This window comes from Saccopteryx leptura, chromosome 12 (genome assembly GCF_036850995.1).
Source record: "Saccopteryx leptura isolate mSacLep1 chromosome 12, mSacLep1_pri_phased_curated, whole genome shotgun sequence".
NCBI classification, from domain to species: domain Eukaryota; kingdom Metazoa; phylum Chordata; class Mammalia; order Chiroptera; family Emballonuridae; genus Saccopteryx; species Saccopteryx leptura.
The window spans coordinates 57,488,902-57,511,376 of NC_089514.1; the positions used below are offsets into that span (position 1 = coordinate 57,488,902).

Here is a 22,475-nt window from a genome sequence, read left to right on the forward strand (position 1 = left end):
TCCTTCTTCACCCCATCCCCCCCCCCCCCCACCCCCCCCCCCCCACCTCTGTTGCCATCACATTCTTGTTCATGTCTCTGAGTCTCATTTTTATGTCCCTTCTATGTATGGATTCATATAGTTCTTAGTTTTTTTTCTGATTTACTTATTTCACTCCGTATAATGTTATCAAGGTCCATCCATGTTATTGTAAATGATCCGATGTCATCATTTCTTATGGCTGAGTAGTATTCCATAGTATATATGTACCAAAGCTTTTTAATCCACTCATCCTCTGACGGACACTTGGGCTGTTTCCAGATCTTCGCTATTGTGAACAATGCTGCCACAAACATGGGGGTGCATTTCTCCTTTTGGAGCCGTTCTATGGTGTCCTTGGGGTATATTCCTAAAAGTGGGATAGCTGGGTCAAAAGGCAGTTCGATTTTCAGTTTTTTGAGGAATCTCCATACTGTTTTCCACAGTGGCTGCACCAGTCTGCATTCCCACCAGCAGTGCAGGAGGGTTCCCTTTTCTCCACATCCTTGCCAGCACTTATTCTGTGTTGTTTTTGTTGATGAGCGCCATTCTGACTGGTGTGAGGTGATATCTCATTGTGGTTTTAATTTGCATTTTTATAATGATTAGTGATGTTGAGCATTTTTTTCATATGCCTATTGGCCATTTGTATGTCCTCTTTGGAGAAGTGTCTATTCATCTCTTTTGCCCATTTTTGGATTGTTTGTCTTCCTGGTGTTGAGATTTACAAGTTCTTTATAAATTTTGGTTATTTACCCCTTATCAGACGTATTGTCAAATATGTTCTCCCATTGTGTAGCTTGTCTTTTTATTCTGTTCTTGTTGTCTTTAGCTGTGCAAAAGCTTTTTAGTTTGATATAGTCCCATTTGTTTATCCTGTCTTTTATTGCACTTCCCCGTGGAGATAAATCAGCAAATATATTGCTCTGAGAGATGTCCGAGAGCTTACTGCCTATGTTTTCTTCTAAGATGCTTATGGTTTCACGGCTTCCATTTAAGTCTTTTATCCATTTTGAATTTATTTTCGTGAGTGGTGTAAGCTGGTGATCTAGTTTCATTTTTTTGCAGGTAGCTGTCCAATTTTCCCAACACCATTTGTTAAAGAGGCTGTCTTTACTCCATTGTATTTCCTTACCTCCTTTGTCAAATATCAGTTGTCTCTAAAACTGTGGGTTTATTTCTGGGTTCTCTGTTCTGTTCCATTGATCTATATGCCTGTTCTTATGCCAGTACCAGGCTGTTTTGAGTACAATGGCCTTGTAGTATAACTTGATATCAGGAAGTGTGATAACTCCCATTTTATTCTTCTTTTTAAAGATTGCTGTGGTTATTCGTGTTCTCTCTTGGTTCCATATAAATTTTTGGAATATGTGGTCTATATCTTTGAAGTATGTCATTGGTATTTTAATTGGTATTGCATTGAACTTATAGATTGCTTTGGGTAATATAGACATTTTAATGATGTTTATTCTTCCTAACCATGAGCACGGTATATGCTTCCACTTGTTTGCATCTTCCTTGATTTCTTTTATCAATGCTTTGTAATTTTCCGAGTACAAGTCTTTAGTCTCCTTGGTTAAGTTTACTCCTAGACTTTATATTTTTGGTTGTAATTGTGAAGGGGATTGTTTCCTTAATTTCTCTTTCTGACTGTTCATTGTTGGTGTATGAAAATGCCTCAGATTTCTGAGTATTGATTTTATATCCTGCCACTTTGCTGAATTCATTTATCAGGTCCAGTAGGTTTTTGACTGAGACTTTAGGGTTTTCTATACACAATATCATATCATCTGCAAATAATGATAGTTTTACTTCTTTTCCAACTTGAAGGCCTTTTATTTCTTCTTCTTGTCTGATTGCTGTGGCTAGGACTTCCAGGACCATGTTAAATAAGAGTGGTGAAAGGGGGCATGACTGCCTTGTTCCTGATCTTAAGGGGATTGCTTTTAATTTTTGCCCATTGAGTATGATGTTGGCTGTGGGTTTCTCATAGATGGCTTTTATCATGTTGAGGTATGTTCCCTGTATTCCCACTTTGCTGAGAGTTTTGATCATGAATGGGTGCTGGATTTTATCAAATGCTTTTTCTGCATCTATTGAAATTATCATATGGTTTTTCTCCTTCTTTTTGTTTATGTGATGAATCACATTGATTGATTTACGAATATTGTACCAGCCTTGCCTCCCCAGAATAAATCCCACTTGATCATGGTGTATGATTTTTTCCATATATTGTTGGATCTGGTTTGCTACTATTTTGTTGAGGATTTTAGCACCTATATTCATCAGAGATATTGGCCTATAATTTTCTTTCTTTGTGTTGTCTTTGCCTGGTTTTGGAATCAGAATTATGCTCACCTCGTAAATGGAGCTTGGAAGTCTTCCTTCCTCTTGAATTTTTTGAAATAGTTTGAGAAGGATAGGAGTTAATTCTTCTTTGAATATTTGGTAGAATTCCGTTGTGAAGCCATCGGGCCCCGGACTTTTCTTTGTTGGGTGTTTTTTTGATAACTGTTTCGATCTCATTTGTTGTAATCTATCTGTTTAGGTTTTCTGATTCTTCCAGATTGATTTTTGGAAGATTGTATGTTTCAAGGAACTTGTCCATTTCATCTAGGTTGTCTAATTTTTTGGCATACAGTTCTTCATAGTATTTTCTTACAATATTTTGTATTTTTGTTGTGTCAGTTGTTATTTCTTCTCTCATTTCTAATTTTATTTATGTGAGTCCTCTCTTTTTCTTGGTGAGTCTAGTTAAAGGTTCATCAATCTTGTTTACCTTTACAAAGAATCAGCTCCTAGTTTCATTGATCCTCTGTATTGTTTCTTTAGCCTCTATGTCATTTATTTCTGCTCTGATCTTTATTATTTCCTTCCTTCTACTACATTTGGGCTTTACTTGCTGTTCTTTTTCTAATTCTTTTAGATGCAGGGTAAAGTTGTTTATTTGAGCTTTTTCTAGCTTCTGAAAGTGTGCCTGTAGTGCTATGAACTTCCCTCTCAGCACTGCTTTCGCTGTGTCCCATAAATTTTGAATTGTTGTATGCTCATTGTCATTCGTTTCTAGGAATTTTTAAATTTCTTCTTTGATCTCATTCTTAATCCATTCATTATTTAAAAACCTGCTATGTAGTTTCCATGTGTTTGAGAATTTTTGAGCTTTTCTGTTGTGATTCATTTCTATTTTCATGCCATTGTGATCGGAGAAAGTGCTTAATATGATTTCAGTCTTAAATATGTTGAGAGCACTTTTGTGCCCTAACATGTGGTCTATCCTAGAGAATGTACCATGAGCACTTGAAAAGAATGCATATTCTGCTGCTTTAGGGTGAAAGGTTCTGAAGATATCTATTAAATTGAGTTGATCTAGTGTGTTTTTTAAGTCTGCTGTTTCTTTGTTAATTTTCTTTCTTGAGGATCTCTCTAGTGATGTTAGTGGGGTATTGAAATCCCCTACTATTATAGTATTGCTGTTGATCTTGCCCTTTAAATCCATCAAAGTCTGCTTTATATATTTGGGTGTTACTATATTAGGTGCATAGATATTTATAATAGTTATATCTTCCTGTTGGATTACTCCCTTTATCATTGTGTAGTGGCCTTCTTTATCTCTTACTATATCCTTTGTTTTAAAGTCCAATTTGTCTGATATAAGTATTGCTACCCCAACTTTTTTTTCATTTCCGTTTGCATGAAATGTTTTTTTCCATCCTTTTACCTTCAATCTATGTGTGTCTTTTGTTCTAAGGTCTGTCTCTTGTAGACAACATATGTATGGGTCGTGTTTTCTTATCCACGCAGCTACCCTATGTCTTTTGATTGGATCATTTAATCCATTTACATTTAAGGTTATTATTGATATGTAGTTATTGCCATTTTCTTCTTTAAAGGTGTATTCCTTTTTTGCTATATTCTTTTCCCAGTTTGATCTGTTTACGACAGGTCCCTTAACATTTCCTGCAGCATTGGTTTGGTTGTAATGAATTCCTTGAGTTGTTTTTTGTCTGGGAAGCTTTTTATATCTCCTTTGATTTTAAACAATAGCCTTGCTGGATAAAGTAGTCTTGGTTGTAGGTTCTTGTTCTGCATTACTTTGAATATTTCTTGCCCTTCCCTTCTGGCCTCAAGTGTTTCTGTTGAGAAGTCAGTTGTCATCCTTATGGGGGCTCCTTTGTAGGTGATAACTTTTTTTTTCTGTTGCAGCTTTTAAGATTTTCTCTTTATCGCTTAGCTTTGGTATTTTAATTATGATGTGTCTTGGTGTAGGTTTCTTTGGGTTTCTCTTTAATGGAGTCCTCTGTGCTTCTTGGGCTTTTGAGAGTTTCTCTTGCATTAATTTAGGGAAGTTTTCAGCTATGATATGATTGAACAAAGTCTCTATCCCTTGTTCTTTTTCTTCTTCTTCAGGAACCCCTATGATGCAGATGTTATTTCTCTTCATGTTGTCACAGAGCTCTCTGTTTCCTCAGACTATTTGAGTCTCTTTTCTCTTTTCTTCTCTGCTTTCATGCCTTCATTCCAGTTGTCCTCTAACTCGCTGATTTGATCCTCTGCTCTATCTATCCTGTTTTTAATTCCTTCCATTGTGGTCTTTATTTCTGATATTGTATTTGTCATCTCCGACTGATTCTTTTTTATACTTGCTATTTATTTAGGTGTTCATAATGACCATCCATTGTTGTTCTAAGATCCCTAAGCATCCTTACAATCATTATTTTGAACTCCGCATCTGGAAGTTTGATTATTTCCATATCACTCAGTTAATCTCCTGAAGGTGTCTCTTGGTTTCATTTGGATTGCACTTCTTTGTCTTCTCATTATCTGTTTTTGGGTCTTTTATTTGTAGAGTTGGTTGAGTTTAGGCTTGGTGTTGTCTGCCTCCAGTTTTCAGTTGTGTTATTTCTAGGTCTTCTTGGATTGGTATCAGCTGTTATCTGTAATCCACTTTCAGATTTGGGCAGCTTTGAAGTTTTGATTTGTTTGTTTTCTTAATAGGTGATAGTCTTGTTTACTGATCTCAGCAGGGGGCTTCCTTGAAACTGTATCCAGGAATGCCATGGGTGTAACCTGAGACTCTGAAGGCCTCTTTATCCAGCTAATCTCACTGGGGGCAGGGTCTTTTCTCAGCTTCAGTAGGGGGAGGTGTATCTCAGATCTCCATGGAGACCTGAGTTACTGCCCCTCCTCCCCACTTCTTGTTTTCAGCTGTGTCTTGTTGCGCTGATTGCAGCTGGATAGATGTCCAGAGATCTCTGATCCGGAAGCACTTCAGCTCTGTTTTGTGAAAGGTTCAGTCCCTCCCCCAGCTATGGCCGCCTCCAGCACGGATGAGTCAGCTTTTTTAGTTCATTTCCTGCATTCCTTAGCCCCTCACAGTCTGTCCCTCCCCCTGTCCTTTCCACTTGGGAGATAAGCTGGTCTTTTCAACACACCTCGCTCCCTGGTTGCCAGGCAAGTGGCTGTGAGCAGTAGTTTCTGCTGTTTTCCCTGCGTGAGATCCCCTCTGTGCTCTCAGCCTCACCCCCACCCCCGTTCTTGTAAGCAGAGGAGATTCAGGCGCTCCCTACCAGGTTTGTTGTGGCTTCTTCTTTGCTCCTTGGTTTTTCAGAGCTGTTCTTGCAGTTCAGAGTTGGTTTTTCATGCTGATTTTTCCTAAATTGATTTGTATTCCAGTTTGGTGGTGAGAGCCTGGCATCTGGGCGTCCGCCTGCTCTGCTGCCATCTTTTCCCTCTTCCAAATCAGTTTCTTATTGGTGAATATTTAACTTTCTTTCTCATCATGGTTAAAGAGAACTAATATCACTATTTATTCTTTTCTAAATCACACAGTAATTATAGTACCCAATAATTTACATAGAAGGAATTTTGCTAAGGGATTCTATACTCATTTTATCAATTAGTCCTTACACCAATACTGTCATTTTCATCTGGCAAGAGATACAAAGGCTTGAAAAGTTTAGATAGCCACCCCAAGTCATACAGCTAACAGTTAACTGTATGTAATTTCAGCTAACTGAAATTTGAACCAAGTCGGCCTCATATCAAATCAAAACTCCTTATACCAGATGCTTCCAATTTGTAAGGCAGATCTGAATTCAATGGACAGTGGATCTTAAACTGCTTGTTTACATCATAATTAAGCAGAATACTTCTCTTTTCACAACCTAGGCTCACCCAAAGTTTCACTATCCTAATGAAAGCTTTTTGGTTAAAATCATTAACTAAACAGTCTCATACATTTTGGGCAAGGCAACGGTCTGAAGAAACAATAGATGCAATTACCCTGCTCACATTACCAATCTGTTTCTTATGAAAGAGATCTGTTTTAAAGGACTCAACAAAATACAGCCTATCATTAACTGAATAAACTTATGCTTGGCCTATGAAAAAGGAACTGAGTGACATTTCTAACAATATGTACTTTATTAGATCAAGATGCAGATTGAGATTGGTTAGTGAATTTTTCATTGTCTTTAAATACAGAGGGACAGCATCAAATGGCAAGCCTTCTCTACTTATACAAAGATCTGTAAGGCAGAGAACCTCCAAACAGCACATGCTTTTAGGGAAAGTAATTCTTTATACTTCCAGAAATTGGTGAGGTGCATGAGCCATCATTCAAAAGTTTAAAAAGTTAAAGTATATTTTGCTATTAGTTGTTATGAACATTAAATCAGAATATCAAAGTAAAGGGCTTAGCATAGGGTCTGGCACAAAGAAATAATCACAACAAATGAAAAGTTCACACTGTAGAGACTAATGAGATTAATATTATTTAGGCTACAGGATAAACTATGCAATGGGATTACAAAAAAGACAAAACTGGTTGTTAAATACATCTAATTTATTTTCCACACAAAGAGTTCATATCTCTTTGTGTTATTCAATTGTTCTTCAAAATATATCTTCCAACAGTGAAGCCAATACACTCAATTTCATTGGCATTTTTAGCAGTGATTCCTTTCTTACTACAACAGCACTTATAGTGAGTACTTTTCCAATAGAATATTCTCCTGAGAGGACCAACATGGTCCCATACCAGAATGCCAGAGCATATGATGCATAGACCAGCAGGAAAGCAGCACCCATAGAAATGTTGGCCATAATAGCTTTCCTTATCCCAATTCTTTCAGCTTCTTCTAAGTTTTTGTTGTACCTGGGAGGAGTAACAAAAATTATTACATATACTCATCAATCTTATAGAATAGATCAATATACTTAGAATGTACTCAGCCTGTGGCAGGTGTTTTACATATATCTTTCTCCTTTTGTCCATACATTGACCCTATGATGTTAGGATTATTTAATCTCTTCTTATAGAAAAGGAAACTGAGGCTTGCAGAAATCAAGTAACTTGTGAGGGAGTCTTCTAAGAGCCTCTTCTCTGGCCTTAGCAGTAGTAAAATAAGTGGAGTAATATTTAGCAAACTTCTATAACTAGTATTGCTTCATATACAAAAGAAAATAGACACTATGTTCACTGTGCTTTCCTTTTAAAATCTGCATTCTTTTAAAATTTATTAATAAAATAAAGATACAATGCTAAAAATTGTTCAACACAGCCTGACTAGGCAGTGGGGCAGTTGATAAGAGCGTTGGACTCGGATGCAGAGGTTCAAAACCCTGAGGTCGCCCAGGTTCAAAACCCTGAGGTCACCAGCTTGAGCCCAAAGGTCACTGGCTTGAAACAGGGTCCCTTGCTCTGCTGTAGCTGCCCAGTCAAGGCACACAGGAGAAAGCAATCAATGAATAGCTAAGGAGTTTCAAGGAAGAATTGATGCTTCTCATTCTCTCTGTCTGTCGCAAAAAAAAAAAAATAAAGTGTTCAACACATGTAAGCCCTTTGTTAAATCTATGAACATTACATTAGTTGTGGAGACAGTTTGCACCCCATCCTGCATCCCTAGGGCGACTGGAAGGACCAAGTGAAAGAATACAAATGAGGAATAGAGTAAAGAAATAAGATGGCGTCACTACGGTCAAGCTGCTAAATTGTTCAAATCAAGCAGGCTAAGGTGATGAGCAGGGGTCCCCAAACTACGGCCCGTGGGCCGCATGCGGCCCCCTGAGGCCATTTATCTGGCCCCCGCTGCACTTCTGGAAGGGGCACCTCTTTCATTGGTGGTCAGTGAGAGGAGCATAGTTCCCATTGAAATACTGGTCAGTTTGTTGATTTAAATTTACTTGTTCTTTATTTTAAATATTGTATTTGTTCCCGTTTTGTTTTTTTACTTTAAAATACGGTATGTGCAGTGTGCATAGGGATTTGTTCATAGTTTTTTTTATAGTACGGCCCTCCAACAGTCTGAGGGACAGTGAACTGGCCCCCTGTGTAAAAAGTTTGGGGACCCCTGGTGATGAGGAAACCTTTCTATTCTTGCTTTAACTAGCCAGGACACTTAAACTTTTGAACTTTACAGTCTCGCATCAATGCTCAGAAATTTACTTGCCTGTAGAGAACTCTGACTATCCCCTACAGAACTCAAGACATGACCAGACCTGCGGTGCCTATCCTCCACTGTAGTACTCTATCCTGCTGGGAACTACCAGTGTCACGTGGAAGAAACCTACTCAAGACACAAAATTATGTCAAGAGGAAGAGAGGGGGAGGCCTGCCAAGGGAGGCAAAGAGGACCTCTTGAATCTTCTTCTTCCTTAGCTTTTATTGATCAGAAGCAGACCAGGATTACAAGGGAAGGAGATCAGGTGACAAGGGGAATGAATGACTAATGGTCATATTGCTGTCCTAGAGAAGGGGTTCATTTGGTCAGTACATTCTTTTCTTTTGCTAATTAACAAGCACTAAGGAAGAGGCAATCTAGAACCTCTATGCTAATTTTCTAAAGCCTGTTCACATGCATTCCTTTGTTTCTAAACAAAGGTCCCTCACTCACACAGCTTCTTGGTGTTTGCATCCAAGAGACATTCACTCAGGGCTTTTAACTAAAGTTCCCTAATCCAATCATAGAGGATTCAAAGTTAAGTGGGTGATTTCCTGTAGTCCACATCACGTGGTATCCATCATCCAGACAGTCTGACATCTGACTGATAACCCTTCTGGACCAATCCTAGGGCTAAGAATGTAGGACTAGTTATTCTCAAGAATGTGACTTCAATTATAAGAGCTCAAATTTCTTTCTTCTTCAGAATGCTTCTGGGTTTTTGTTTTTTACCTACTTGTATGTTTCTTGTTTGCATACTCTAAGACTCTTGAATAAATCTTTGTCAGTTATTTCTAGCAAAGTGTCCAGACTCTTTTGATATTGTTTGACACATGTGTAAGAGCATTTTGATAGCTGTAAATTTCTATTTAATATATTTTACATTTAAATGAATGGTATAGTTTTTTTTTTATTTCCATAGATATTTATTTTAAAAACCACTGACTTGAAAAAAATTATTGGGATTAAAATATATACAATAATCCCTCATTATGTATCAGTGTCCCTTCCTTAGTCTTTCTACACATTGCCTGCAACCTGTTCCCCCTGTCAACGCCTTCCAACATGGTCATGTCATGTGCCCACTGCTGGAGGAAAGGGCTCTGGCCTGGTGGCTCAGGCCACCCAAGTCCTTCTGGCTGCCTCAAGGACTGAGAAAATAAATTCTCAGCACATCTAGAACCCTGTAACCTGTTCACAGCACAAAAGTTTCTACGATATTAGCCAAACTTGGAGAACACCCATTAATAATTCTCAAAGCAAATCCAGCAAATTTCAAGCCAGTGATTTTTAAAATAAACATCTATGGAAATAAGACAAACTGTGTAGTTTATTTAAATGTAAAAGTATTAAGTAGCACTTCAAATTACAAAAAAGAAGGCAAAAGCAAGGAAACAAAAAACAATGTTGGAGGTCACAGACAGATTTTCTCTCTCCAGTTCCAATGGCTGAACACTCACTACCAAATGTTAATTTCAGGACTTTTTAAACCCTTGGAGAGCAGTTAATTTCTGATGTTACAGTTAAAGGAGTTAAAGTTTGCAACTTTATCTTCACTGGAAAGGAATAGAGTAGACCATTTTGCTTGAGAGAGGCATGGAGGTAAGATAATGGGGCTCCAATTTACAGGGGGAAAAAAAGGATCTTTGGAAATACAGAATGAAGGTAATATTATTAAGGAGATAGGACAGATTATAATTAAGCTTTAAATCTGTCTTTATCCTCTTAACCACAGCTTCCTGCAGAACTTAGAACACTGCCTTACAGAAAGGAGTTAATAATTATTGAAATAAAGAACTTACTTCCACATAGAATTCTATTTTGAGGTCTTTAAGTTTCTTTTGGAGGTTTGTTCCATTAGCATGTACAGCAGAGGCCAAGTCCTGCTCAGATGTGTGCAGATATTCTTTCTTGCCTTCATGACTTTTTTTTTAAACTAGCTAATTTACCAGTTATCAAAGCGTGCCAAATGAAATTTCCACAACCCCATGTTCACTAAAGACCAACTTTAAACAGAACTTCATAGTGATAAAATAGTAACATATCACTAGAGTTTCTCCCCCTCCAAAATGTCAATCGTCAACTTGCCAGTTATAATCTTTAAACAAAAATTTATTTTTAAGAAATAAGGGGGTTGATATATATCTCCTACTTCATGAGTTGATCAGAGGTGAAAAGTACTGCTAGGCATAAATTAGCCTTGATTACACTTAAGAAACTTTAACAGTTATGACTCACACTCTGTTGTCTCCTTTATTTCAGTTCTTGTTTACCGAGACTAACGTAGAAATCATTTCACTGATAAGTTGTTGTCCCATGCAGCAGAGGAAACATTTGCACAGGAAAAAACAACAACTAGGAAGAAAATCATTTAGATACCAGAAAAGATAAATGAAAAAAAGAAAGGAGGAAGAAGGGAGGAGATATGAACATACTCTTTTTACTTTTCCATTAGCATCTTCATGGAAATGTCACAATATATAATCAGCTACTAATATCATCCATTAACTAAAAACCTGAGTATAAAAATATTAATTAAAGTAGGAGTTCCTAAAATGGACTAAAGTCACATGACAAGAACATTAATATTTTAAAAAATTATTACTCTTAAATATTATAAAAATATTTATCAGTGATGCAATAGCCACTTACAATAAATAATAATTTTGATTAAGCAAACAGAAAGCAATACTAATAGGTAAACATCCGCAATAGACACACAGAAATAAAATTTTAATTAGAAAAAAATTCTCTATTAATTAAATTCATTTTAAATTCTGATTAATTTTCATTTAAAGAAAGCCAGTTCCCTCCTGTTTTTTTTAAAATTTTTTTCTTTTTTCTTTTTTATTAAATTAATTGTGTTTACATAGATTCTAGTTCACCCCAAATTCATCCCCCCTCCCGCCTATTCCCCTCAACATTCCCCTGGGCCCCCCTCCCTACAGCAGCCTCTCCCCTTCCAAGCAGGATTATCCCATCCTATCATCCCCTTTCCCTCCATCCTCTTTTCCTCTGGTCCCTTTGATCCCTCCTCTGTCTCAATTCCCTTCCCCAGTTCTTATTATTCCTTGGATTTTTCAACTGAGGTCATATGATATATTTCTTTCTCTGCCTGGCTTATTTCACTCAACATAATAGTTTCCAGGTCTCTGCATATTGTTGCAAAAGGTAATATTTCCTTCTTTTTCATAGCCCCATAGTATTCCATTATATATATGTACCACAGCTTTTTAATCCACTCATCCAGGGACAGACACTTGGGCTGTTTCCAAATCTTAGCTATTGTGAACAATGCTGCCATAAACATGGGGAGCATTTCTTTTTTTCAGTTGGTGATATGGTGTTTTTGGGATATATTCCTGTAAGTGAGATGGCTGGATCAAAGGGCAGTTTCATTTCTAATTTTTTGAGGAATCTTCATACTGTTTTCCACAGTGGCCGCACCAGTCTGCATTCCCACCAGCAGTGCAGGAGGGTCCCCTTTCTCCACATCCTTGCCAGCACCTATCATGTGTTGTTTTGTTGATGAGGGCCATTCTAACTGGTGTGAGGTGGTATCTCATTGTGGTTTTAATTTGCATCTCTCTAGTGATTAGTGATGTTGAACATTTTTTCATTTGTCTATTGGCCATCTGTATTTCCTCTTTGGAGAAGTGTCTATTCATTTCTTGTGCCCATTTTTGGATTGGATTGTTTGTCTTCCTGGTGTTGAGTTTTACAAGTTCTTTATAAATTTTGGTTATTAATCCCATATCAGATGTATTGTTGAATATGTTCTCCCATTGTGTGGTTTGTCTTTATATTCTGTTCTTATTGTCATTAGCTGTGCAAAAGCTTTTTAGTTTGATATAGTCCCATTTGTTTATCCTGTCTTTTATTTCATTTGCCTGTGGAGATAATTCAGGAAAGATTTTGCTGTGATAGATGTTGGTGAGCTTACTGCCTAAGTTTTCTTCCAGGATACTTATGGTTTCATGATTTACATTTAAGTCCTTTATCCGTTTTGAGTTTATTTTTGTGAATGGTGTAAGTTGGTGGTCTAGTTTCATTTTTTTGCAGGTAGCTGTCCAGTTTTCCCAACACCATTTGTTAAAGAGACTGTCTTTACTCCACTGTATGCTCTTACCTTCTTTGTCAAATATCAATTGTCCATAAAGATGTGGGTTTATTTCTGAGTTCTCTGTTCTGTTCCATTGATCTGTAGGCCTGTTCTCTTGCCAGTACCAAGCTGTTTTGAGTACAATGGCCTTGTAGTATAACTTGATATCAGGAAATGTGATACGTCCCACTTTATTCTTTTTTTTTTCAAGATTGCTGAGGCTATTCGTGTTCCTTTTTGGTTCCATATAACTTTTTGGAATATGTGTTCTATATCTTTAAAGTATGTCATTGGTATTTTAATTGGTATTGCATTGAATTTATAAATTGCTTTGGGTAATATAGATATTTTAATTATGTTTATTCTTCCAACCCATGAGCACGGTATATGCTTCCACTTGTTGGTGTCTTTTTGACTTCTTTTACCAATGTTTTATAATTTTCTGAGTATAAGTCTTTAACCTCATTGGTTAAATTTACTCCTAGGCACTTTACTTTTTTTGTTGCAATAGTGAAGGGGATTGTTTCCTTAATTTCTCTTTATGACAGTTCATTGTGCATGTATAAAAATGTCTCTGATTTCTGTGTATTAATTTTATATCCCACCACCTTGCTGAAGTCTTTTATTAGGTCCAGTAGTTTTTTGACTGAAACTTTAGGGTTCTCAAGATACAATATTATATCTGCAAATAATGATAGTTTTTCTTCTTTTCTAATTTGGATGCCTTTTATTTCTTGTTCTTGTCTGATTGCTGTAGCTAGGACTTCCATTACTATGTTGAATAAGAGTGGTGAAAGGGGGCACCCCTGTATTGTTCCTGATTTTAGGAGAATTGCTTTTAATTTTTGTCCATTAATTATAATATTGTCTGTGGGTCTATCATAGATGGCCTTTATCATGCTGAAGTATGTTCCCTGTATTCCCACTTTGCTAAGAGTTTTGATCATAAATACGTGCTGAATTTTATCAAATGCTTTTTCTACATCTATTAAAATTATCATGTGGGTTTTCTCCTTCCTTTTGTTTATGTGGTGAAACACATTAATTTATTTAAGAATGTTGTACCATTCTTGCCTCTCCAGAATAAATCCCACTTGATCATGGTGTACGATTTTTTTCATGTATTGCTGGACCTGGTTTGCTAATATTTTGTTGAGGATTTTAGCATCTAAATTCATCAGGTATACTGGCCTATAATTTTCTTTCTTTGTGTTGTCTTTGGCTGGTTTTGGAATCAGAATTATGCTTACCTCATAAAAGGAACTTGGAAGTGTTCTTTCCTCCTGAATTTTTTGAAATAGCTTGAGAAGGATAGGAGGTAGTTCTTCTTTGAATATTTGGTAGAATTCACCAGTGAAGCCATTGAGTCCAGGAGTTTTGTTTTCTGGGAGCTTTTTGATAACTGTTTGATTTCTTTTGTTGTAATCGGTCTGTTTAGGTTTTCTGATTCTTTCAGATTGATTTTTGGAAGATTATATGTTTCAAGGAATTTGTCTATTTCACCTAGGTTGTTTAATTTTTTGGCTTACATTTCCTCATAGTACTTTCTTACAATATTTTGTATTTCTGTTGTGTCGGTTGTTATTTCTCCACTCTCATTTCTAATTTTATTTATTTGAGTCCTCTCTCTTCTTTTCTTAGTGAGTCTTGTTAAAGGTTCATCAATGTTGTTTACCTTTTCAAAGAATCAGCTCTTGGTTTCGTTTATCCTCCGTATTGTTTCTTTAGCTTCTATGTCATTTATTTCCACTCTGATCTTTATTATTTCCTTCCTTCTACTACCTCTGGGCCTTACTTGCTGTTCTCTCTCTAGTTCTTTTAGATGAAGGGTTAGGTTGTTTATTTGAGTTTTTTCAAGCTTCTTAAGGAATGCCTGTAGCGCCATGAATTTCCCCCTCAGGATTGCTTTTGCTGTGTTCCATAAATTTTGAGTTGTTGTTTGCTCATTATCATTTGTTTCTAGGAATTTTTTTATTTCTTCTTTGATTTCATTGTTAACCCATTTGTTATTTAATAACATGGTATTTAGTTTCCATGTGTTTGAGTATTTTTGAGTTTTTCTGTTGTGGATGATTTCTAGTTTCATGCCATTGGGATCAGAGAAAATGGTGGATATGATTTCAATCTTCTTAAATTTGTTGAGACTGCTTTTGTGTCCTAAGATGTGGTCTATCTTAGAGAACGTACCGTGAGCACTTGAAAAGAATGTATATTCTGCTGCCTTAGGGTGAAAGGCTCTAACAATATCTATTAAATCAAGTTGATCTAGTGTTTCCTTTATGTCTGCTGTTTCTTTGTTAATTTTCTTTCTTGAGGATCTATCTAATGATGTTAGTGGGGTATTGAAATCTCCCACTATTATAGTATCTCGCCCTTTATATCCATCAAAGTCTGCTTTATATATTTAGGTGCTTCTATATTAGGTGCGTAGATATTTATGATGGTTATATCTTCCTGTTGGATTGCTCCCTTTATCAGTATGTAGTGACCTTCTTTAGACCATTTTGTCTGATATAAGTATTGTTAATCCAGCTTTTTTTTTCATTTCCATTTGCATGAAAATTTTCCATCCTTTTACCTTCAAGTTATGTGCATCTTATGTTTTAAGGTGTGTTTCTTGTAGACAGCATATGTACGGGTCCTCTTTTCTTATACAAGCAGCTACCCTATGTCTTTTGATTGGATCATTTAATCCATTTAAGGTTATTATTGATATGGAATTGTTTGATCTGTGTACAGCAGGCCCCTTAATGTTTCCTGCCACATTGGTTTGGTTGTAATCAATTCCTTGAGGTTTTTTTTGTCTTGTAAGCTTTTATTTTCTCCTTCAATTTTAAATGATAGCCTTGCTGGATAAAGTAGTATTGGTTGTAGGCTCTTGTTCTGCATTACTTTGAATATTTCTCACCATTCCCTTCTGGCGTCAAGTGTCTGTGAGAAGTCCGATGTCATCCTTATGGGGGCTCCTTTGTAGGTGATAGCCTTCTTTTCTCTAGCAGCTTTTAATATTTTCTCTTTATTGCTTAGCTTTGGTATTTTAATTATGATGTGTCTCAGTGTAGGTCTTTTTGGGTTTCTCTTTAATGGAGTTGTCTTTGCTTCTTGAACTTGTGAGACCTTTCCTTGCATCAATTTAGGGAAGTTTTCAGCCAAGATTTTATTGAATAAAGTTTCTATTCCCCCCCCCTTTTTTTTCTCTTCTTCTTCAGGAACCCCTATGATGTGGATGTTATTTTTCTTCATGTTGTCACAGAGCTCTCTCAGAGTTTCCTCAGACTTTTTGAGTCTCTTTTCTTTTTTCTGCTCTGCTTCTGTGCCTTTTTTTCATCTTGTCCTCCAACTCACTGATTTGATCCTCAGCTTTATCCATTCTGCTTTTAATTCCTTCCATTGTGGTCTTCATTTCTGATATTGTATTTATCACCTCTAACTGATTCTTTTTTAATATTTCAATGTCCTTTTTTATACTTGCTATCTCTTTATTTAGGTGTTCATAATAACCATCCATTGTTGTTCTAAGATCCCTAAGCATCCTAACAATCATTATTCTAAACTCTGTATCCGGCAGTTTGGTTATTTCCATATCACTCAGTTCCTTTTCTGGAGATTTCTCTTGTGGTTTCATTTGGATTGCACTTCTCTGTCTTCTCATTATGCCAGTGTGTTTGGGTGTGTTGTTTGTAGGGATGGTTGAGTGTAGGTTTGGTGTTGTCTACCTCCATATTTCTAGGTCTTCCTGGGTTGGCATCAGCTGTTGTTTGTAATCCACTGTCGGGTTTCACTTTGAAGTCTTGATTTGTTTGTTTTCTTCTCATTTATCTCAGTGGTAGTCTTGTATACTGATCTCAGCAGGGGGTTTATTTAAAACTGTATCCAGGAATGTGGTGGGTGTAACCAGAGACTGAAGGCCTGATCTGCCAGTTACTCTCTCTGGGGGGCAAGGTGCTTTCTCCGCTTCAGTAGGGGGAAGTGTATCTCAGATCTCCATGGAGACTGAGTTACTGCCCCTCCTCCCACTTCTTGTTTTCAGCTGTGTCTTCTTGTGCTGATTGGAGCTGGAGAGATATCTTGAGATCGGTGACCCAGAATCACTTGTCTTGTTTTATATGGAAGGCTCAACCCCTCCCCCAGCTATGGCCACCTCCAGAACTGGATGAGTCAGCTTCTCAGGTCATCCCATGCATTCCTCTGCCAGTCATTGTCTGTCTCTCTCTCCCCTTTTCCTTCTGGATGACTATCCAGCTCTTTTAACACACCTTGTTCCCAAGTCCCCAGGCAAGTGGCTGTGAGTGAAATTTTCTACTCTTTTCCTTGGAATGGGAGCCCTTCTGGGCTCTCTGAATCACAACCCCTTAGTTCATGTAAGCAGGGGAGACTTACTGCTCCTCGGCTCCCTACCAGGCTCAGTGTGGCTTCTTTGCTCCTTGGTTTTTGAGAACTGTTCTTGTAGTCCAGAGTTGGTTTTTCACAGTGATTGTTCCTAAATTAATTTGTAATCCAGTTTGGTGGTGTGAGCTAGGAGCCTGTACATCTGCCTCCAGTTCTCTCCTGCACCTGCTAATCTGATGAGAAAGACTGAGGCCTTATGTACTTGTCCATTTGAAAATGGAGAAAGGGGAAAGAATTAGAAAGAAAACTTAAACTGAATGGTTATATTTGGTCTCAGATAGTTTTAGCAATTCTTCATCCAAATTATATCCAATCTATACACTTGTCACCCCTCTCCTGCCAGCAGTCTAGATCAGGCCACAATAAGCCCACTCACTGGGACCATTACTGCAGCCTTCCTGCTGCTCTATCTGTCTCTACTCCTTAACTGCTCTCATCTACTCACCAGATCAACTATATAGAGGTGAATAATTTTAAACATAATGTGGACTCTTGCTCCCTTACTTAAAACCCACAACCCCTTCCCTATGCCCTTGAAATAAAATCCTAACTCCTCACCATTGCCTGCAATCCCCACATTATGGCCTGACCTTCCTTTAACAGTCTCTCTTCACCTGTCTCCCCTCTCAGCTGAGCTCCAGAAAGCCTTTTACTTCCTAGAACATTCCATGGTCATTGCCACCTCACAAAATTTTGAAGACTCTTCTATCCCTCCCCCAACCCCCATAGAAGGCCATTTCTCATTCCTCAAGTCTCAACCTGGATGCAACCTCCTCAGAGTTGCCTTCTTGACCACCATATTTAAAGGAAATTTGTCCTCCTCACCTTCATCAGCATAGTCTTTGATTTTTAAACAGCACATTTAAAAAATCTATAATTTAATTTATTTCTTTAATTTCTTTCTTATATTCCTTATTACTTTCTTCCCTTCCTTCCTTTCCTTTTTCTGCCTTACTATTTCAATTAAGACCACATGAGGGCAAATAGCCTCTATTTGTGATTCACTGAAGACCCAGAGCCTAGCACAGTGCTTGGCATGTGAGTGACACATGCTGGCTATATTTGTTCAATGAATAAACTTTCAAGAAATGGCCAAGCTGGAAGAATTTAGGCCATCAGGTTCTATTCCTAAATCAACTCTTAATTTCCAGGCAAAAATAATTTCCAATTTTCCAGGGGAGGGTGTTCTTTCAAAGTTATATCCTGGTAATGACTATCTTTTAAAGAACTGATTCCACACACAAAATGAATCTTTGACTAGAGCTATATGTAGGCTCATTTGTTTATTCTCTAGGGGAAAAATCTTTGTGTACTTACTAATCAAAGCACTCCATTTAATTCCTTTTTAATTATCATGAACTAAAATGATCAGATTCATCCAAGTTCTGAATATTGGACTTGACTCCCATAATGCCCTTTCCCTTCTACCCAGGTTATATCCCACATCTCATTATACTGTAGTTTTGTTGCTAGTAATAATCTTTCAAAAGTATCATATTTTTCAAATTTAGGATACTATTAATAATAAGAAGTATTGGTGTTCTGTTATCTTATGAGGCAATGAGAAAGGAGTTTAATGGGACACTTTATACAGCCGGGACCCAAAGGGCTAGAGCCTCAGTATAATTAGCACATGCCACATGGAAAGTGAAAGCAGGAGAACTTGTGTCTCAACTTTGGCAACAGGTCAAGGCAGGAAAAAAAAACCTCGCCTGGGAATTTGAACCATAAGGCAGTATTCATGCAGGTCTGAAGTAAGAATTCATAATACTAGTGTAGACAAAGAATTTAATGCGAGGTGGTCTCAGATTGGTAGTGCCTCCAATGAAAAGGACAAACCCAAATACCACGTACAAGGGCTGACTTCCACCCAGATCCATAGCAAATGTAAGAAGACATTGATTCAGTGGTGGGATTCAGCCGGTTTACACTGGTTCAGCAGAACCCATATCTAATTTTTTGTTGAGTTCAGCAAATCAGTTGTAAAAATGGTACTTGCTTGTTTTTTTTTTAAGTTTTCTCAAGTTTCATAGAAATCTATATTTTTAATTAAAAAAATTCATTTTAGAAAGGAGAGAGAGAGAAAGAGAAAGAGAGAGAAAGGGTGAGGAACAGTAAGCATCAATCCCCAGATGTGCCTTGCCAGACAAGCCCAGAGTTTGGAACTGGCAACCTCAGCATTCCAGGTTGAAACTTTATCCACTGTGCCACCACAGATTTAAATTGGTACTTGTAATCAGGGTTCTCTCTAAGGTGGGTGTCTGGGCAGCCACCCAATGTGCAAATCACAAATTTACATTCCTTACTCTTTTTTAATGTTCATCTGCACAACAGCATATTCTAAGAGCCCATAGTCACATTCATTCTGTCCATAGGTGAAAAAAATTTGATGAAACTATGCTTGTAATATTTATTTATTCATTTCATAAAACTCATTATACCTTTGATGAAATACTACATTTTAATTCCTTCATGTTTGTTACTTCAGTAAACAAACATGAAATGTAAAGAGAAAAAGTGCCAAGCACCCAGGGAGGACAACTAGTACTGGTTTTTGTCATGTATTATATAATATTTTTTCATTAATATTTTAGAATTCCTTCTTATAATACCATCTAGTTTTGTGTACCTCTTTTATCATACTCATTTAAGTATTAAATGTATGAAATAATAAACTATCTTTTGGTATACTATTTCTTTTTACTTAAAATGGTCATTAAGGCAGAGAACCAGTTGTTAAATTATTTGAATCCCACCACTGTACTGATTGTAGGATTTACCTTAATGTCAGAGATGATGAATTGTGACAGAAAAATGTGCATGTGAGAACTGATGCAATACTATGTATTTTCTAATCGTTGCATTCTGGTTCACAGGAATGTCATTTCTTCTGAATCGTGATCAGGTACTCAGATCTTACTTTACGTTGTTAGTTTGCAGAGTCTCCAGGAATTTCTGTGCAGATAATCATATGCGCTGTAAATAATGAAAATTTGCTTCTTCTTCCCCAGCCACTAAGATTTTGATTTACTTGGGGAGATACCTTCCCCCATTTCAGAAACCAGGCAGAAGCAGATAAGCCTTGTTTGTTTCCCTGTGTGGGTGGATATGGTATTTTTTTGGTCCAGCTTCCCATTAAGAAAAACTAGAAAGAATCCCAAGTTCAAAACATTCTGTGTCTGAAGAGGTATCAACTAATCAGAATGGACTTGATAAATACTATCTCTCCATAGAAACCCCTATGACTCTCAAAAAAGTGTATATTTCCCAATAATATTTACCCCAAGTGGTACATTAGGTATTTTGTTTTGTGTGTTTGTCTGCATCCTTCCTCTGCCCATTAGAATTTAAGCTCCAGCAGAGGAGGGGCTTCATCTGATGGTATGTTTGCCTGATTATTAGGGAAAACTTCTCAGTTTAGTGGTCAGACATATTTTAAGGGAAAAGCAAAAACATTAGCAAATATTGAAATAGATCTTTTCTTTGAATTATTGTATTAGATTATCACAAATCATTCTCAGAGGACATCTTTGTGGGGTAAAATGTATCATATGAATAAAGGGTACTCCAATCTCAGTTTAAAGAGTAATTACATAGAGAAGAATCCTGTAACCACAACTGAGGTCAAAAAACAAAACACTGTGGGACCATAAAAACCCCCCTTAATGAGCCACTTAGAACCTAAAACTCCTCATCTCCTGAAGAAGTAATCATTATTGTGACTTTAAAAAGTTCCCTTGTTTTTCTTTTCTTTTTTTTTTTTTATATAATTTTATTTTTTTTAATGGGGTGACATCAATAAATCAGGATACATATATTCAAAGATAACAAGTCCAGGTTATCTTGTCGTTCAATTATGTTGCATACCCACCACCCAAAGTCAGATTGTCCTCTGTCACCTTCCATCTTGTTTTCTTTGTGCCCCTCCCCACCCCCATCCCTCTCCCATTCCCCCCTCCCCCCCGTAACCACCACACTCTTATAAATGTCTCTTAGTTTCACTATTATGTCCCACCTACGTATGGAATAATACAGTTCCTGTTTTTTTCTGATTTACTTATTTCGCTTCGTATCATGTTATCAAGATCCCACCATTTTGCTGTAAATGTTCCGATGTCATCATTTCTTATGGCTGAGTAGTATTCCATAGTGTATATGTGCCACATCTTCTTTATCCAGTCATCTATTGATGGGCTTTTTGGTTGTTTCCATGTCCTGGCCACTGTGAACAATGCTGCAATAAACATGGGGCTGCATGTGTCTTTACGTATCAATGTTTCTGAGTTTTTGGGACATATACCCAGTAGAGGGATTGCTGGGTCATAAGGTAGTTCTATTTTCAGTTTTTTGAGGAACCACCATACTTTCTTCCATAATGGTTGTACTACTTTACATTCCCACCAACAGTGTATGAGGGTTCCTTTTTCTCCACAGCCTCTCCAACATTTGCTGTTACCTGACTTGCTAATAACAGCTAATCGAACAGGTGTGAGGTGGTATCTCATTGCCGTTTTGATTTGCATTTCTCTAATAGCTAAAGAAGATGAGCATCTTTTCATATATCTGTTGGCCATTTGTATTTCTTCCTGGGAGAAGTGTCTATTCATATCCTCTTCCCATTTTTTTATTGGATTGTTTGTTTGTTTGTTGTTGAGTTTTATGAGTTCTTTGTATATTTTGGATATTAGGCCCTTATCTGAGCTGTCGTTTGAAAAAATCATTTCCCATTTAGTTGGCTTTCTGTTTCTTTTGTTATCAGTTTCTCTTGCTGAGCAAAAACTTCTTAGTCTGATGTAGTCCCATTCATTAATTTTTGCCTTCACTTCTCATGCCATTGGAGTCAAATTCATAAAATGCTCTTTAAAACCCAGGTCCCTGAGTTGAGTACCTATGTCTTCTTCTATGTACTTAATTGTTTCAGGTCTTATGTTTAGTTAGATCTTTGATCCATTTTGAGTTAATTTTTGTACAGGGGGAGAGACTGTAGTCCAGTTTCATTCTTTTGCATGTGGCTTTCCAGTTTTCCCAGCACCATTTATTGAAGAGGCTTTCTTTTCTCCATTGTGTGTTGTTGGCCCCTTTATCAAAAATTATTTGACTATATATATGTGGTTTTATTTCTGGACTTTCTATTCTGTTCCATTGGTCTGAGTGTCTATTTTTCTGCCAATACCATGCTGTTTTGATTGTCGTGGCCCTATAATAGAGTTTGAAGTCAGGTATTGAAATGCCCCCAGTTTCATTCTTTTTCTTTAGGATTGCTTTGGCTATTCGGGGTTTTTTATAGTTCCATATAAATCTGATGATTTTTTGCTCTATTTCTTTAAAAAATGTCATTGGAAGTTTGATGGGAATTGCATTAAATTTGTATATTGCTTTGGGTAATATAGCCATCTTGATTATATTTATTCTTCCTAGCCAAGAACAAGGTATATTCTTCCATCTCATTATATCTTTTTCGATTTCCCTTAACAATGGTTTATAGTTTTCATTATATAAGTCCTTTACATTCTTTGTTATGTTTA

At 37.0% G+C, this 22,475-nt stretch overlaps 1 protein-coding gene across 1 annotated transcript in view; it reads right to left on the reverse strand.

Moving 5' to 3' along the window:
• The window catches only part of LOC136383889 (ATP-dependent translocase ABCB1-like), a 120,775-nt gene that overhangs the window by 68,534 nt on the left and 29,766 nt on the right, over positions 1-22,475 (reverse strand). Inside the window, 1 exon segment of the mRNA XM_066353793.1 lies at positions 6,994-7,174. Within this exon segment, the coding sequence (XP_066209890.1) occupies positions 6,994-7,174 (181 nt within the window).